Genomic DNA, 19,000 nt, shown 5'->3' with positions numbered 1-19,000 from the left:
CGAATCTGTGCTGTCGAGTGCACATTCCTACCAATTTTATCACTGTTGGAGACATTCTTGGTTACTTCCTTTGAACTGTCTTTTTCTCTATATACATCATCTCATAAATGTTGTCTTTTTAGATTCTCGGCCTAAAGGTTTTCTGCCAGATAAACTGAATGAGAGACAAACTAGGCTGTGTTTACTGTTTTTACTTCTTCCTTTTTGGATAGATTTTCATTGAATCCTTGAAAAATTTCTGGAGTGTCTGAAAGACTCAGTGTATCTCCTTCAAGTTTTTTAAACCCAGAATACATTATTTCAAGAATCTGCTCCCAAATATTAATGGGAATAATCTGGAAGCAAAAGGCAAATTGTCCTTTGTATGCAACAAACTATCTAAACACTCTGTAGTTGATGCCATCCATTTTCTTCTGCTTACTTTCTTACATATAAGTACATAAGTAGTGCCATACTGGGAAAGACCAAAGGTCCATCTAGCCCAGCATCCTGTCACCGACAGTGGCCAATCCAGGTCAAGGGCACCTGGCACGCTCCCCAAACGTAAAAACATTCCAGACAAGTTATACCTAAAAATGCGGAATTTTTTCCAAGTCCATTTAATAGCGGTCTATGGACTTGTCCTTTAGGAATCTATCTAACCCCTTTTTAAACTCCGTCAAGCTAACCGCCCGTACCACGTTCTCCGGCAACGAATTCCAGAGTCTAATTACACGTTGGGTGAAGAAAAATTTTCTCCGATTCGTTTTAAATTTACCACACTGTAGCTTCAACTCATGCCCTCTAGTCCTAGTATTTTTGGATAGCGTGAACAGTCGCTTCACATCCACCCGATCCATTCCACTCATTATTTTATACACTTCTATCATATCTCCCCTCAGCCGTCTCTTCTCCAAGCTGAAAAGCCCTAGCCTTCTCAGCCTCTCTTCATAGGAAAGTCGTCCCATCCCCACTATCATTTTCGTCGCCCTTCGCTGTACCTTTTCCAATTCTACTATATCTTTTTTGAGATACGGAGACCCTTTTCTTTTTCTGTAATGTCGTCTATAATGTAGTTCCTCTGCAATATAAGATACACAAGATACATAGTCTTGGCATTCTGTTTAGCAACACTACTTCTCTAAAATCGGCTAAATCCCTTATTAGGTAAGCTTATATCAATCTACATTTTGAATATACTTCTTTTTTTTTTTTTTTTTTGACCAAGCAGATCTTTGCCAGGTCTATGCAGGCTATAGTGTAATATTCATCTATCTTCCTAACAAAAAGAAATCGCCTGTTTACAACTACTGTAGTTGGAAATATAGCAGCAAAACTTATTATGGGCAGTAAAATATGGGAGCATACTACCCCCCATTTTGTTAACATTAAATTCATTGTAGATATCTAGAAAACACAACTTCTTGCATATGTCTTAAGAACTGGGTTAAGAAACCCTGTCTTCTAGGCTGAGTATCATGGTATTTTGATTGCTTTTTGTATGTATTTTATATCTATTTAAAAAAAAAGTTGTGTTGTGATAAGCTTCAAGCTTCTTTGATGACATGTGTCCTCAGAATTAATCACCTGCAAAAGAATGCAGAATCTGCATTGAAATGGACACAAAATACGTAGGAAAAGGCAGCATGGTCAAAACAATTGGCAATTAAGTTTTAATGCAGAAAAAAAGATTTTGGAATTATTGCAGGTTAAAGTGGATTAGGTAATTGAACCTTGTTTACTTAGATCTTGTGTACCTTTTTTGTCCATAAATAGGACAATTGGGTACAATGACCTCAAGCAAGCAACAGACCAAACAGTTCCCACATAGTAGATTAGTCGTCATATTACAGAGTTAAGCACTTTCTTCTCTAACATGGTCGGTGAGGCATGCATTCACAGCTGAAATGTTTCTAATAAACAGCCTTATATCCCTTTCAGTAGACTGTGGAATTATTTGTGTGATGGAAGATTAACTTTGTAAATGGATTTTTTTTCCTTCTCTTTCTCTCATATTGAACTTGTTTGCTTGTGCTTTGAACAAGATGTTTTGATTTGTGTTCTTGCTGGAGGTTTTTTTTTTCTGATTTGTTTTCATGATGTGCCTAGAATGAAACCAATACAGTTGTTGATATGAGCTATCTCAAGTACAGTCATAAGTCTGAGGTTAGAGGTAAGTCGGGCCTGCAGTTCTGTTAAATCTAAAATGGGGAACTTACTGTATTCCCTATGCTCAGTAATCCTGTGAATATAATAATCTTCCATCACTAGAGGCTTTGGGTTTGGGATTTTAATGGGATTTTTTTTTATATATGCACAGAAAGTGAAGAAAATATTACACTTGATGATATGGTCCTGAAGGTAGTAGCCAAGTAAAAGAAAGATTTTTCTTTGTGAAGAGAGTTACTGAAATACAAGCCTCACTTTGTTCAGTCTTATGTGCTTCTTATATTCCAGCCGAAGGTGCCACAGGGCAAAGGAAAGCAGGACAAAAAAGTGATTCATCCATATAGCAGAAAAGCTGCTCAGCTTGCAAGAGAAGTGCACAAACAAGACAAAAAAGAAAGGTAAGCTCATTTCTGTCATCTGCTCTAAATGATAATGTGATCTCTGTCTGTTATGGTTTGGCTTATTAAAGCTGTTGATGGTGGTAATTGTTTTCAAATGAGTTTGCTTAATGGGTTCTTGAGTTTTATGAGGAGTCTTGTCTGAAATATTCTCTGAGGGTAAGTGATGGTAAAAATAGAATACTTACCACAAAACAAGAAACAAACAAACAAAAAAAGATATACAGAGACCACGTGATATTGTTAGCTGAACAGTCACACTTCTGCTTAGCTTCTGAGGTTCCTAGCCCAAAAACAATTTGCGGCATACACATGGCCTGAACAGTACAGTTAAGAAAAAGGGCAAACGGGCACCAACACATGTACAAATTTTTATCCAGCCCAACTGGCTAAATGTCCGCAAAACTAGCAAGAAAGGAAATAAACGGGACCCACGAGTACTACATGAGACAGACTCCTCTTTCACAGATGCTCAATTACAACAGCTCACTGCAGTGATAACTAAAGCACTGGAGTCGCAACTGGCTAAGTTCTCAGGGCAATTTCTGCAATTTGAACTGTTGGCAGAGGAGTCCTTGAACAGAGGGTTTCTAACATGGAAGACGCCTCGACAATGTAATCGGCATCAAAGAACAACTGCAGGCCCAACTTACAGAACAAGGCCTAAAACTTGATGACCCCGAGAACCGCTCTAGGCAGAACAACAGATGCCACCCTTCCACAATGCCTTGAAAAATGGCTCTTCCATATCATCAAGCTGATCAATCCATAGACTGGTGGGTTGTGTCCATCTACCAGCAGGTGGAGATAGAGAGCAAACTTTTGCCTCCCTATATGTGGTCATGTGCTGCCGGAAACTCCTCAGTATGTTCTCTATCTCAGCAGGTGGTGGTCACACACAGCAGCAGCTCTGGCTAGGCCTCCAAGCCTAATCCTTAGGTTTTGTTGAGGCCTGGGGTTGAGGGCTCTTTTGAGCAAGTGCAAACCTGGTGGTGCCAGGTCCCTCCTTTTCTCCCCCCTCCCGCTGGCTCCGTTTAAAAAAAAAAAAAAAAAAAAATTTAAACGTCTTTAAAGGCGTTTAATTCGACGTTTCTTTAAACGTTCATTGCAGCTACTCACTGGGACACCAGTTCGTTACAGCTCGGAGCGGCAAGCAGGTAATTTTACCTTTTTATAGCGGGCAGGGGGTTCCCCGATTCTTCTCCTCGTGGCATATGGCGTCGGAGGGCGAGGGCGCAAAGGGTCGCTCCCCGGATCGCTGGAGCGCTTCTAGAGGGGATGCGGGGGTTTTACAACCTGATTCGCCCTTGATGGGTGACAGTTTAGTGACCGATGAATGTCCCGGTCGTTCCTCCGGCGTGGCGGTTTTTTTCCCGCCATAAACGCCCATCCCCCGCTCCTCGCCTCCGCCATCTTGGCCGGCCACGCGGCTCGGACGGCTTCTTCGTGGGCCGCCCTTGAGGTTGGAGACATTAATGCCATGAACGCCCTTAATTTGGGCGACGGCACAAGCGGCTAAAGTTAAGCGCCGTTCTTCCCGCGCGGCTCCTTCGCGGAGTTTCGCGCCGGACGCCATTTTGGATGCGCAGCATGTCTCTCCCCCGCTATTGCGAGCGCCGGTTGAGAGTGCGTCTAGGGCTGTTGCCCAGGCTGCGGAAGTGCACAGTCTGGGGGGTTTCTCCCCCGAGTTTGTTTTGCTGCTGCATCAGGCTTTCCTCATGCAAAACGCTGCCCCTGCTCCCTCTTCTGATAAAGAGGTTGAGGTTCCCAGAGGTAAACGCCCTCGGGTTGATTTCCAGGCCTTGGAGGACTTTGTCTCCTCCGATGTAGATGAGGGCAGCGTGTCTGAGGTCTCCCAACGGTCCTTTGCGGATTCCTTGGAGGAGATAGATCCCCGCTCGGATGGAGCGGATGACCCCTCTGCAGCGCTGCTTTTTAGCCCAGAGGATTTGCCCAACCTGTTTTTACAGGCCATGGACACTTTGAAGATTTCCTCTCCGGAGGACGTCTCTCCCTCAGCCCCTGTTGGCTCTGCCATTATGCTGGGGACGAAGCGCCCGCCTAGATCCTTCCACGTGCATGATGCCATGCACACCTTAATTGCGGCTCAATGGGATGTCCCGGAAACGAGCCTTAAAGTGGCTAGGGCTATGTCCCGCCTCTATCCTTTGGCTGTGAGTGAACGTGAGGCCTATCTGTGGCCTACCGTGGATTCTTTAATCACTGCGGTGACTAAGAAAACGGCGTTGCCGGTGGAAGGTGGCACGGCCCTAAAGGACGCCCAAGACAGAAGATTGGAGGCGGCCTTAAGGTCGTCCTTTGAGGCAGCTGCTTTAAGTTTGCAGGCCTCAGTTTGCGGCTCCTATGTGGCCAGGGCGTGCCTGACTATGGTGCAGCGGGCTTCCCCCTCGGATCTTTCCTTGAGGGCTGATTGGCCGGCCCTGGAATCGGGCTTAGCCTATTTGGCAGACTTGCTGTATGATGTCTTGAGAGCCTCAGCTAAAGGCATGGCTCAGACAGTCTCTGCGCGGCGGTGGCTTTGGCTGAAACATTGGTCTGCTGACCACGCCTCTAAATCCCGCCTGGCTAGATTGCCTTTTAAAGGCAAGCTGCTCTTTGGGGTCGAGCTGGACAAAATCGTGACCGATCTCGGCACGTCTAAGGGCAAGAAATTACCAGAGGTCAGGGCTCGGGCTAGTACTCGTCCCGGTACCTCCAGAGGACGGTTGCTGGAAGCCCGTCGGTACCGCCCGGGCAAGTCGGGTTCCTCTGCCCCCTCTTCCTTCAAGAGGAATTTCTCCCCCAAGCAGCATTCCTTTCGCAGAGACCGCCGTCCCGGAGGTGCTCCCTCCGGTCCTCCCCCAGGGTCTCGTACCCAATGACGGGGCCTTGGTCCACGCCCCAGTGCAGATTGGAGGACGGCTGTCCTCGTTTCTGGGCGAGTGGACCACTATAACTTCAGACGCATGGGTGCTGGAAGTCATCAGAGACGGCTACAAGCTAGAGTTCTGCCAACCCTTAAGAGACGGGTTTGTACTCTCTCCCTGCAAGTCTCCGGTCAAGCTGTGGCAGTGCAGCAGACCTTGGACAACCTGATCCGCCTGGGTGCGGTCGTTCCGGTGCCAAAAAATCAGATTGGCAAGGGACGTTACTCCATTTACTTTGTGGTTCCAAAGAAAGGAGGTTCTGTCCGGCCTATCCTCGACCTCAAAGGGGTCAATCGGGCCTGGAAAGTGAGGCACTTTCGCATGGAGACTCTCCGCTCTGTTATAGCGGCAGTGAAGGCAGGAGAGTTCTTGGCTTCCTTGGACATCAAGGAAGCGTACCTGCATATTCCCATCTGGCCTCCTCTCCAACGCTTTCTGCGTTTTACAGTCCTGAGACGACACTTCCAGTTCAGAGCCCTCCCTTTCGGGTTGGCTACTGCTCCGCGGACCTTTTCCAAAGTAATGGGGGTCATAGCGGCCTTCCTGCTAAAGGAAGGAGTACAAGTCCATCCTTATCTGGACGACTGGTTGATCCGAGCCCCCTCTTATGCAGAGTGCGGCAAAGCTATGGACCGGGTAGTTGCTCTTGTGAGCTCCCTGGGATGGATCATCAACTGGAAGAAGAGCCAGCTGCGCCCGACTCAGTCCCTGGAGTATCTGGGAGTTCGATTCGACACCCAAGTGGGCAGAGTGTTCCTGCCAGACAATCGGATTGTCAAGCTTCAGGCTCAGGTGGACTAGTTCCTAGTAGCCTCTCCTATTCGGGCTTGGGACTACGTGCAGCTGTTGGGCTCTATGACGGCCACGATGGAAGTAGTGCCCTGGGCCAGGGCTCATATGAGGCCACTACAGCTATCTCTGCTGCTGCGCTGGACTCCGATGTCGGAGGATTATGCTGTGCGCCTTCCCGTGGACCCAGCAGTGCGCAAGGCGCTGAGCTGGTGGACGCAGACAGACAAGTTGTCTGCAGGATTGCCTCTGGTGACCCCGGAGTGGATTGTCGTCACGACAGACGCCTCTTTGATGGGCTGGGGAGCCCACTGCTTGGGAAGGACAGCGCAGGGGCTCTAGTCTCCTGCAGAGGCAAGTGGTCTATCAACCTCCTGGAACTCAGAGCCATTCGGTTGGTGTTATTGGAGTTCATCCCGGTACTGGTGTTGTAGCCTGTACGGGTCCTGTCGGACAATGCCACGGCTGTGGCCTATATCAACCGCCAGGGAGGTACCAAGAGCGCCCCTCTAGCCAAGGAGGCTATGAGTCTTTGCCAGTGGGCGGAAGCGAACCTGGAGCAGCTTTCAGCGGCCCACATTGCCGGAGTCATGAATGTCAAGGCGGACTTTCTCAGTCGCCATACCTTGGAGCCCGGAGAGTGGCAACTATCTGCTCAGGCGTTCTTGGACATCACGAAGCGCTGGGGCCAGCCGAGCCTAGATCTGATGGCGTCATCGGCCAATTGCCAAGTGCCGCGCTTTTTCAGCAGAGGACGGGACCCTCGATCCCTGGGAGTAGATGCTCTTCTCCAACAGTGGCCGACACAAGAGCTCCTCTATGTGTTCCCGCCCTGGCCCATGTTGGGCAGGGTGCTAGACCGGGTGGCAAAGCATCCCGGCAGGGTAATCCTGGTGGGTCCGGATTGGCCCAGACGTCCCTGGTATGCGGACTTGATCAGGCTCTCAGTCGACGATCCTCTGCGGCTGTCAGTGGAGCAGGGCCGGTTACATCAGGGTCCCGTGGTGATGGAGGATCCCTCTCCCTTTGGTCTTACGGTCTGGCTATTGAGCGGCAGCGTCTGAGGAAGAAGGGCTTCTCAGACAAGGTCATCGCCACTATGCTGAGAGCGAGGAAACGCTCTACTTCTACTGCTTACGCCAGGGTTTGGCGTATCTTTGCAGCATGGTGTGAAGCAGGCTCACTTTCTCCCTTCACTGCTCCAATTTCTTCAGTGTTGGCGTTCCTGCAAGAAGGTCTGGAGAAAGGCCTGTCGCTCAGTTCCCTTAAAGTCCAGGTAGCGGCTCTGGCTTGCTTCAGGGGCCGCCTGAAGGGTGCTTCCCTGGCTTCGCAGCCAGATGTGGTGCGCTTTCTCAAGGGAGTTAATCACCTGCGCCCTCCTCTGCACTCAGTGGTGCCTGCGTGGAATCTCAACCTGGTGCTAAGAGCATTGCAGAAGCCGCCTTTTGAACCCTTGTCGAGGGCATCTCTGAAAGACCTGACGTTGAAAGCAGTCTTTTTGGTGGCTATCACTTCAGCCAGAAGAGTTTCCGAGCTCCAGGCGCTCTCATGTCGAGAGCCTTTTCTGCAGTTCACTGAGGCAGGAGTGACTATTCGCACAGTGCCTTCCTTCCTGCCCAAGATTGTTTCTCGCTTCCATGTGAATCAGCAGCTCTGTCTCCCTTCCTTTCGTAGGGAGGACTACCCAGAGGAGTACTCTGCTCTTAAATATCTGGATGTGAGACGAGTCATCTTCAGATACTTGGAAGTGACCAATGATTTCCGGAAATCGGATCATCTGTTTGTCCTGTTTGCAGGTCCTCGTAAGGGTCTGCAGGCTGCTAAGCCTACAGTGGCAAGATGGGTCAAGGAAGCCATTGCAGCGGCTTATGTGGCCGCGGGGAAGGTGCCGCCTATCCAGCTGAAGGCTCACTCCACGAGAGCTCAGGCGGCCTCGATGGCAGAGGCCGGATCCGTCTCCTTGGAAGAGATATGCAAGGCGGCAACTTGGGCTTCGGCTCATACATTCTCCAAGCATTACCGTTTGACTGTGGCTGCACGGGCGGAGGCCCGGTTTGGAGCTTCAGTGTTGAGGTCAGGGATTTCAATGTCCCGCCCTGGGTGAGTACTGCTTCGGTACATCCCACCAGTCTATGGATTGATCAGCTTGATGATATGGAAGGTAAAATTATGTATAATCATACCTGATAATTTTCTTTCCATTAATCATAGCTGATCAATCCATAGCCCCTCCCAGATATCTGTTCTGTTTTTATTCTGGTTGCATTTCAGGTTCAAGTTTAGTCTTCAGTTATTTCAGAAAGACTTCGTGTTCAAGTTCTTTCACTTGGATTCTTCAAGAGTTGAGACGAGTTTGTGTTACAGTGAGCTGCTGCATTCCTCTCCCCTCCGTTTTACGGGGCTGGATTGAGACATAAATTCTGCCGGCACTCCCTCCCGCTTCGTGCGGCTGTAGGGCAGCTTTGTACCCCTCCCGCTTCGGCGGTGTTAGGGTCAGTCAGCTCCTCCCGCGGTTGCGGTTGCAGGATAAGCCAGATCCCCCCGCATCGGCGGGTGTGGTGTCCCTCCCCCGCTCCGCGGGGATGAGCTGGACGGATTCCCCTCCCCCACTTGTGTGGGGATGAGCTGGGTTAATTCCCCTCCCCCGTTTCGGCGGTGGTGAGCTGGGCAGAGTGTCCCTTCGTGGGTGTAATTCTCTAAGTGCTGAGTCCTGCGGATGGAGCTTTGATATCGACATACTGAGGAGTTTCCGGCAGCACATGACCACATATAGGGAGGCAAAAGTTTGCTCTCTATCTCCACCTGCTGGTAGATGGACACAACCCACCAGTCTATGGATTGATCAGCTATGATTAATGGAAAGAAAATTATCAGGTATGATTATACATAATTTTACCATGGAACACTTTCTGGCACTTAAAGTTCGAGGCCCCTTTACACTGGAGCGAGCACATTGGGTGGGGTGCAAGAGGTAGTGGCGCGCATTCTCAATTTTGTACACAAGTTTGAACTTTTACAACTCTATAAAAAAGCAGAGGGATACCTTGGAATATGAAGGGGAGAAAGTTTGATCTTTCAAGATTATTCTGCAGCACTGATGAAACATTGATGACTGTTCTCCCCACTCTGTGCATCGCTACAAACAAAAAAGCTTCATTTTTTATTCTTGTATCTGGCAACATTGAAAGTGTTCACAGGGAAAATGGAGAGTTTTTGGTAACTTGTCAGAAGCACAAGACTTTGTAAACCATCTAAAGGGAACTGGTGAATGACAGCGGCTGACACCGTATTGCGCAATCCAACCATGAGCCACCCTGCAGTGCTATGTTCCATAGCCTGCAGTACCATAAGTTCAACTGGTGACATTTTGCAATTGTGCTGGTTTGAAGTTTGCAACCTCTTAGGTAATTGTGATTGTTATAACAGGGGCTGGAACCTCTAAACTTCGTTGGTGGTCCCGGTATACTGCCGTTATGAATGGAGGTGTACTGTACTACAGAGGACAATGGGACATGGATAGAGGGGAGGGTACATAGTTTAGATGCGGAATTGATTATGTTTGGGTTGCACTACAGATTGTCCTGCCTTACTCGGTCTTTACATTTCTTTTGGGGACCTATCATTTCTTTCTTTATTTTTTTTGTTACATTTGTACCCCGCGCTTTCCCACTCATGGTAGGCTCAATGCGGCTTACATGGGGCAATGAAGGGTTAAGTGACTTGCCCAGAGTCACAAGGAGCTGCCTGTGCCTGAAGTGGGAATTGAACTCAGTTCCTCAGTTCCCCAGGACCAAAGTCCACCACCCTAACCACTAGGCCACTCCTCCACTCCATGACCTATCACATGTTGAAATGGTGTGAATGGAGGGGACATGTCTACAGCGGGTCCAGTGTGAAGGGATATGCTGGGGTGGGTGCTGGGCCCCCTGGTAAGCTACCTATATTAAATATGGCTTTCCATGTACACCACATTCTTATACAACTGTGCCGAGTTTAGCTAAGTGCAAAACGACTCACCTTTTATCGTGGAACGTGGGCGGAAGAAAAATTCTCCAAGTATTGCAGCACCACCATGCAGATATTATCTGCTTATAGGAGACTTGCCTCTCTGTAGAGGAGTGGAGGAGTGGCCTAGTGGTTAGGGTGGTGGACTTTGGTCCTGGGGAACTGAGGAACTAAGTTCGATTCCCGGCACAGGCAGCTCCTTGTGACTCTGGGCAAGTCACTTAACCCTCCATTGCCCCATGTAAGCCGCATTGAGCCTGCCATGAGTGGGATAGCGCGGGGTACAAATGTAACAAAACAAAAAAAAATCACCAAAAGCTCTGTAGAAACTGGGTGGGTGAGGTTTATTGTTCTCCATCCCTGGGCTGAAGAGGAGGTGTGGCGATTTTAGTATACAAATCTCAGGCATGCCACTCCGAGCTTCTTTTTCACGACTCTGAAGATCACTTTGTGGAAGTGTGCTTCAACCTGCAAGGAAAGGAATTAATTTTACTGTGTGTGTGGCCAAGTAGGATTGGATTGAGTATTGATACCGACCCTGCTAGTGGTCTGTCAATCGCACATGGACCCAGATGATTCATGTGACTTTTTAAGGAGAATAAACCTGTTGGAAGATATTTGACTTCTATTTATTCTTTGGGACATTCCTCCACCCTCTTTGTTGCTCGTTTGATTGTTGTAGAAGGACTTTTTCACTCAGTGGATTGATTCAAGCTGCTGCTGTATATAAAAAAAAAAAACATACATTTTTTTACTCATGGTAATAAATCGTGCAAACAGCACAGCTGACTCAACCCAGGATGAAAAAAAAATTAAACAAGGCTCTCCAGGACTCTCTTTGGCTGGAAAGCTTGCCAGATTTCCTATTTCTATCTTTCAGAAACCAAGGGCACATGAAGGTCTGGTGCTAATCAACATTCGTTACTTTACCATTGCATGCTGTATGTGTCATATCAATGACTGGCACCGTAGCACTAGTTCCTTTTCAGCTACCCCACTGGAGTTGAAGTTTTTTGGTTCTGCACATTTTAGCTGGCTTCTACACATGTTGCCTGGTCGCTCGCCCACGACTTCGTGGAAACTCCTTCCTCCAATCAGCACAAGCAATGTGGAGAGATGGATCTGCAAAAGACATCATTTTTCCGCTGCAACCACTCCATTTTTAGCAATATATCATAATCCAGATTTTCCTTCTGGTACAGACTCCCCAGTGTTTGCTTGTTGACTTGCCAAAGGAAGTCACTATCTATATCATCTAGTGACTGATGATTTTATTTTTTATTCTATTTTATTTATTATTATTTATTTATGCTTCATTTCTACCCCACATTTTCCCACAAATGCAGGCACAATGTGGCTTCCATGAATTACAAAAGTTAAAAGACACAACACATGAAGTTTACAGTAGAAAAGGATAATACGCTAGCAGCAATTAGGAAGTTACTAATGGGATACACTTTTTCAAAAAGATACGTTTTCAGCAGCTTCTTGAAAAGATGGTGGTCAGCTTGCGTTTTCAGGAACAGGGGAAGAGCATTCCAAGTCTTCGAGCTGGAGTACTGGAAAGTAGAGGCAAATAGAAGCTTGTATTTAACACCCCTGCAAGATGGGTAATGTAGTTGTAAAAAGGTACGGGCTGTAGTGATGGCATTTCTAGGTGGGAGATCTATTAGAGGAATCATGTATTCCGGTGCTAATCCGTAAATTATTTTGTGTGTCAATGTGCAGATCTTGAATGCGATTCGTTCTCTCACAGGTAGCCAGTGTAGTCGGAAACGTAGGGGCTGCGCAGGAACCATGCACGATTCGCCCAAGATGAGTCTCGCAGCAGTATTCTGGGCAGTCTGGAATTTCCTTAGTAGGTGCTCCTGGCAACCTGCATAAATCCCACTACAGTAGTCCAGGTGAGACAGAACCAGCCAGTGGACGAGTGTGTGGAAGAGCTCTCTGGTGAGACAAAACCTAACACGCCGCAGCCTCCACATTGTATAGACCATCCGCTTGGTGACCGCTCGCACTTGCAGATCCAGGTGCAGGTGAGGGTCCAGCTCAACACCCAGAAGTCTTAAGGCTCTGTGAAATGGGGAAGGTCTGGTCTTTAATGACAAGGGAGCTTGAGGAAAATCTGGCATAGACGGATGAGAGCACAAGACACTGAGTTTTGTCTTTGTTTAACTTAAACCGAAATACCTCAGCCCAACGTTCCAAGATGAAAAAGCTTGCTTCGATCAGATCTGTGATTTCATCTAATGAGGAATGGAAGGGGATGGAGATGGTTATGTGATCTGCGTAGATAAATGGTTTCAGGCCTAGGTTAGCTAGAGCGGTTGCAAGGGGAAACAGCATGATATTGAATAGGGTTGGAGAAAGGGGCGAACCTTGGGGAACCCCACAAGAAGCCTTCCAAGGTGCTGAATGATCTGGAGTGTCTTTGACCTGGTAAGTTCTGGTGGACAGAAAACCCTTAAACCAGTGTAACACACACCCTCCGATGCCTAGGGTGTCCAGTAGATGTAGTAGGATGTTGTGGTCCACCATATCAAATGTGCTGGACATGTCGAACTGCATGAGTAATATTTTCTTACCAACAGAAATGCCCCTTTTAAAATCAGACAGAGCTGTGACCAGAACCGTTTCAGTGCTGAACTGAGCACAGAAACCTGACTGAGAGTAGTGCAGAATGTCAAAGGTTTCAAGGAATTCATTTAACTGAGTATTCACCAAGCTGTCCATTACTTTGACAATCAGTGGTATGGACGCCACTGGTCGGTAGTTTGAAGTGACGTCGGCTCTTATCTTTGGATTCTTCGGAATAGGCGTGAGAAGGATTCTGCCATGCTCTGGGGGGAAGATGCCATGGTTCAACATGTAATTAAGATAGGTAGTTAGGTCAATGATGAAGCGCTTCGGGGCCGCTTTTAAAAGGTGACTGGGGCAAGCATCCAAACCACAAAACTTGTTGGAAAACTTCAGGAGTGTTTTAGAAACTTGGTCTACAGGAACGCTTTCAAAGGCAGTCCATGTGTGGTCGGCTGGGCAGGAAGCAGTGCCCGGATTCAGTGAATCTAAGAAGTCATCCACATCCACTGGGGAACTAGTTAGCGTTGACCTGAGAACTTGTATTTTGTCCTTGAAATAAGTAGCAAGTAGGTCCCCCGAAGGTGGATCATCCTGAGTGATCTCTAGCTTATTTGTGGCGAGAAAAGAGTTCAAGAGCTGGTTTAGCTTTTTGCAATCATTACCTGCAGTTTTTAGTTTCAAGGAAAAATAAAACCGTTTGGCTTTCTTGATGGCATACTTATATTTGTGATGGTTGACTTTCCAAGCTTCCAGCGCTAGCCCTGTCTTATTTTTGCGCCATGCACGCTCAAGCTTCCGTGTTTCGGTTTTCAGAGTTTTTAGTTCAGTGGAAAACCAAGGCGTGGAACTACGGAAATAGGAAGATTTGAGTTGCATGGGTGCTATAGAGTCTAAAACACTCCGACATTTGTCGTCCCAGGCTGTGAGATTTTGGCATTTGTACCCCACATTTTCCCACCTAATAGTAGAATTTGTAATTGGTCTGGTAGCGTGTGCAAAGACAACTTTGTGATGGTGTGGTGCATGCTCAGTATTTCGTTCCTACTGCTATCATTCCTTTTTTTGACTGGAGGCATGCCACACAGTGTTCTCATGGTCTTGTTTCAGTTGCGAGTCATAAAGACTTGTCACCAGGTGATTTCTCTTACTTCTGGACTCTGTAAATTGAAAAGCTTCCGGAAACTGTAAATATTATCATTAGTAAAGCCTCCCTTGGCGACAGATGGGTTTATTGGAAGAACCTGGTGCAGTGTGCTATTTTAAGTTCTACACTGAGGCAGAAAAAGGCATGAAAGGTTATGCTGCAGGTGGCGAAGCATTTCTGCCTGATATTGTTGAGTGCATTGTGGAAAGGAATAAAAACACAAAAAGGTTGTAGGTTAGTAAATGTACTCCAGAGGTGAGCTGCATGTGTCGACTTCAAATTGACAATGAAAATAAAAATAGCAGAATTATTACTTCTCTCACCAAGTAACATTTTATCTTATGTCCCTTCCATATTTTTGTTCCATTATAGTGAAGCAATGAAGCGTGGCTTGGTTGTATGGTACGCAGGGGCATTGAAATAGCTTGAAACCCTCACCTTTTTTTTTTTCTGTTACTTTGACTCTGATTCAGGGACTTCGGTCTTTATAAACATTCTGCTGCTATTTCAAAATGAAATGAGAGGGAAAAGTGTTTTACTTTATTAAACGAGAAGCCCACATTTGTTTCCACAGCAGGGAGCAGAGTAAATGTTCTCTTCACACCAGCAAACCACAATAAATGTACCAAGGTCCATTGGAGGGGCAGTGAGAGTTTTACATACAGTCCTCGGGCTCTATTATTGTTAGCTTTGGAAATGCAGTGTAAATGGTTGCATACTCTAACTCAACATTTTTCAACCAGTGTGTTGTGGCACACTGGTGTGCTGCGACAGCCCCCTCCTCCCTAAGTTGTTCCGCGATCGACAGCTGAGTCCAGGACAATTTCTGTAGTGATCTAAGAGGGTTTTACTGACTTTCAAACTGCAGGTAACACAACTCGATCATTTCCCAAATCCTTACATCTGCTTTATCTGCAGGAGTGAAGCAACTTGACCCCCCCCTCCCCCCCGCCGGAGTCCTGCATCACACTATCCAGTCCTCCAACCCTTTTGTGCCACTTCCTCAGTGCTTGCAGACCAGACGCAGCAATGGGAAAAGCAAGCCTGAGCTGTGAATCTGCTTTAATGGCACAGATACTACGTAAATGGGCAACCATTTGTCCTTTAATGCATGTTCCTAGCTGCCCATTTCCATCAGATGTGTCTTTAAGGCAGATTCAGAACTCGGGCTTATTTTTAATTTTTTTTTTCCCCCCCTCTTTGTTTGCATGTTTACAGCAGAGGAGGCTGAAGATCTCTCGCTCAGGCCCTTGAAGGAGTAGAGAATGCTCCCTGACGGCACTGCCCAAAGGGCAACAAGACCCAGCTGCCACAATTTGCTTCATCGCTGATGCCAGCGGCTGGAAATGAAACTCGATGATCGTAGTAAATGCAGGGGTTTGTTTTTTTTTTTACCTCAGAAACAATTCCTACAGTTAAAAAAAAAAAAAACTGCATTTACCTTGAGCATCCAGTTTCACTTCTAGCCTCCGGCTTCTCCACACAGCCGTCTCCTACCTTGTTCTTCGCTGCAGTGATGTTCCCAGATAGATGACCCCGACTGGTCCCTTGCTTTAGCTACATTTCTTGCCACTGTCCCACACAGTTAAATAGTGTGTGGCAAGGGCAGACCATTTTGTGGGTTTCAGTGTGTGGCAGGCAATTGGCAATACAGTAGTGTTAGTAAGTGACTAGTCTAGACGAGCTGTGTATGAGCATAATTGAAGGAGGACAGAGCTGGGAGGATCATGGTTAGAGACCGACAGTAAGGCTTTTTCAGTCCTACACAGTAAGTATCCTATTTTTCTGTAATTTAGATTGTGGTTTAAATTATTGAACTTTATCTTAGATAGGCATTTCATTTGTTTAAGGCTTGTGGGGGGGGGGGTGGGGGGGGCTTAAGCTTGTGATGTTATTTTGGAGGATAGGTCACAGTCTTGTGACTAAAGAGAACAGGGGGAGGGGCATTTTTGAACCAAAATTGTGTGACATTATGGAGCCAAATTGGCTCCACTACTTAACTTCAGTGTGTCACATGTACCAGTTGAGACTCAGGCGGGACCTCTGGAGAGCACCGGCCAGAAAGGAGCCCAAGTTGGACCAATCTTGGCCCAGACTAAGAAGAAAAATCCAGTACATGGGTCCAACTGGCACTGAGACTTCCTTCACCCCACCCTTTGCTCCTTGGCTAGAAATGTACGGAGGGGAGACAAAAACTTCTTCAGGTATATTAGTGAAAGGAGAAAGACTAAAAAGGGGATTGTGAGACAAAAAGATACAGCAAAACGCTATGTAGAAAATGATGAAGAAAAAGCCAATTTGCTAAATAAATACTTTTGTTCTGTTTTTACTGAAGAAAATCCTGGGGAAGGACCGAGAGGGACTGGCAAAAGTACACCTGAGAATGAAGTGGATAGAGCACCATTCACGGAAGAGAGTGTGTATGAACAACTTGGAAAGCTAAAGGTGGACAAAGCCATGGGGCCGGACGGGATCCACCCCAGAATACTGAGGGAGCTCAGAGAGGTTTTGGCGGGTCCTCTTAAAGATTTATTTAATAAATCCTTGGAGACGGGAGAGGTTCCGAGGGATTGGAGAACGGCGGAGGTGGTCCCTCTTCACAAAAGTGGTGAAAGGGAAGAAGCTGGAAACTACAGGCCGGTAAGCCTCACTTCGGTTATTGGAAAAGTAATGGAAGCCATGCTGAAGGAAAGGATAGTGAATTTCCTGGAAGCCAATAAGTTGCAAGATCCAAGACAACATGGTTTCACCAAAGGGAAATCGTGCCAAACGAATCTCATTGAATTCTTTGACTGGGTGACAGGAGAATTGAATCAAGGACGTGCTATGGACGTCATCTACTTAGATTTCAGCAAGGCTTTTGACACGGTTCCCCACAGGAGGCTCTTGAATAAACTAGAAGGGCTGAAGATAGGACCCGAAGTGGTGAACTGGATTAGGAACTGGTTGACGGGCAGACGCCAGAGGGTGGTGGTAAATGGAGTTCGCTCGAAGGAGGGAAAGGTGAGTAGTGGAGTGCCTCAGGGATCGGTGCTGGGGCCCATTCTGTTCAATATATTTGTGAGTGACATTGCCGAAGGGTTACAAGGTAAAGTTTGCCTTTTTGCGGATGACACTAAGATTTGCAACAGAGTGGACACCCCGGAGGGAGTGGAAAACATGAAAAAAGATCTGAAGAAGCTGGAAGAATGGTCTAACATTTGGCAATTAAAATTCAATGCGAAGAAATGCAAAGTGATGCACTTAGGGAGTAGAAATCCAAGGGAGGCGTATGTGTTAGGTGGGGAGAGCCTGATAGACACGGACGGGGAGAGGGATCTTGGGGTGCTAGTATCTGAGGACCTGAAGGTGATGAAACAGTGCGACAAGGCGGTGGCCGTAGCGAGAAGGTTGCTAGGCTGTATAGAGAGAGGTGTGACCAGCAGAAGAAAGGAGGTTTTAATGCCCCTGTATAAGACGTTGGTGAGGCCCCACCTGGAGTATTGTGTTCAGTTTTGGAGGCCGTACCTTGCGAAGGATGTTAAAAAAAATGGAAGCGGTGCAAAGAAAAGCTACGAGGATGGTATGGGAGTTGCGTTCCAAGACGTATGAAGAGAGACTTGCTGACCTGAACATGTATACTCTGGAGGAAAGGAGGAACAGGGGTGATATGATACAGACGTTCAAATATTTGAAAGGTATTAATCCGCAAACGAATCTTTTCCGGAGATGGGAAGGCGGCACAACGAGAGGACATGAAATGAGATTGAAGGGGGGCAGACTCAGGAAAGATGTCAGGAAGTATTTCTTTACGGAGAGGGTGGTGAATGCTTGGAATGCCCTCCCGCGGGAGGTGGTGGAGATGAAAACGGTAACGGAATTCAAACATGCGTGGGATAGGCATAAAGGAATCCTGTGCAGAAGGAATGGATCCACAGAAGCTTAGCTGAAATTGGGTGGCGGGGGGAAGAGGGGTTGGTGGTTGAGAGGCTAGGATAGGGGAGGGCAGACTTATACGGGGTCTGTGCCAGAGCAGGTGATGGGAGGCGGGACTGGTGGTTTGGAAGGGGAGAAATACTTATACGGTCTGTGCCCTGAAAAAGACAGGTAAAATCAAGGTAAGGTATACACATATGAGTTTATCGTGGGCAGACTGGATGGACCGTGCAGGTCTTTTTCTGCCGTCATCTACTATGTTACTATGTTAGTTCCTGGGAACTGCAGCGAAGGGCAGGGTGCAGGAAGTTTGGGTGTTAGTTGGACCCACATGCTGGATTTCTAGTCTACTGTATGCCAGATATTTTACATAAGACACATCCCATTTACCTGACTTCTACGTGATCATCTCATTTAATTTCTGAGCATGAACCTCAGTGGGTATCAGTGAATGCTTGCTACCATACTCTCCCGCATTCCTTCACTAACTGTATAATTCGAAATAATAGAAAACATAGGCCTATGATTTCCTTCACTATCTCTATTTCTAATTTGTGATTCTGTTCTGTATTTGGTGATTGTCTATCTGTGTTTTGCATGTGATTTGAGGTATGGTATTCTGTGGGCTGTATCACTTACTCTGTTTTACCAGTAGGAGGAGGTGTATTGGTGTTTTTGGACCCAGTGTAATATTTGTATTGTTGCCTATTCATATGTAGGATTCTTGCTGTTTGAATCATAGAAATTAATGCTACTGTTGTATGACATATTTGTGTATGTATGTTAGGGGTTTTTTTGTCAGATTTTTTTAATTCACAATGTGCTTATTAGTGCAGAGTTTTATTTTGCTCGGCTGACACAAGAATCTGAATTTTTTGAATGGTGCCGTCCATGTTTTTGAACGCATGTTGTTTATGGCTAATTTCATTATCTTTTTAGTGTAATGTTGCCCTTTTGCCAACTTGTGTCTTCAATAGAAATATTCAGCTATAAAGATAACACAATTAAAAATGTAATTATTAAACTTTAAGCACAATCTGTTATGCTGTTTATTAAAAAACTGATGGTGTGCCTTCACAATTTTTGCAACTTGT

The 19,000-nt window shown here is 46.6% G+C and overlaps 1 protein-coding gene across 1 annotated transcript in view; it reads left to right on the top strand.

Annotated features, from left to right (window-relative positions):
- The window catches only part of TMA16 (translation machinery associated 16 homolog), a 66,434-nt gene that overhangs the window by 11,023 nt on the left and 36,411 nt on the right, over nucleotides 1-19,000 (top strand). The window contains exon 2 of the mRNA XM_030192678.1: nucleotides 2,437-2,546. Coding sequence (XP_030048538.1) covers nucleotides 2,437-2,546 — 110 coding nt within the window. The remainder of the gene's footprint in view (nucleotides 1-2,436; nucleotides 2,547-19,000) is intronic.

This window comes from Microcaecilia unicolor, chromosome 2 (genome assembly GCF_901765095.1).
Source record: "Microcaecilia unicolor chromosome 2, aMicUni1.1, whole genome shotgun sequence".
In the NCBI taxonomy this organism is placed as follows: domain Eukaryota; kingdom Metazoa; phylum Chordata; class Amphibia; order Gymnophiona; family Siphonopidae; genus Microcaecilia; species Microcaecilia unicolor.
The sequence above is the reverse complement of the archived record's forward strand: the minus strand, read 5'-3'. Positions and strand labels throughout refer to the sequence as shown.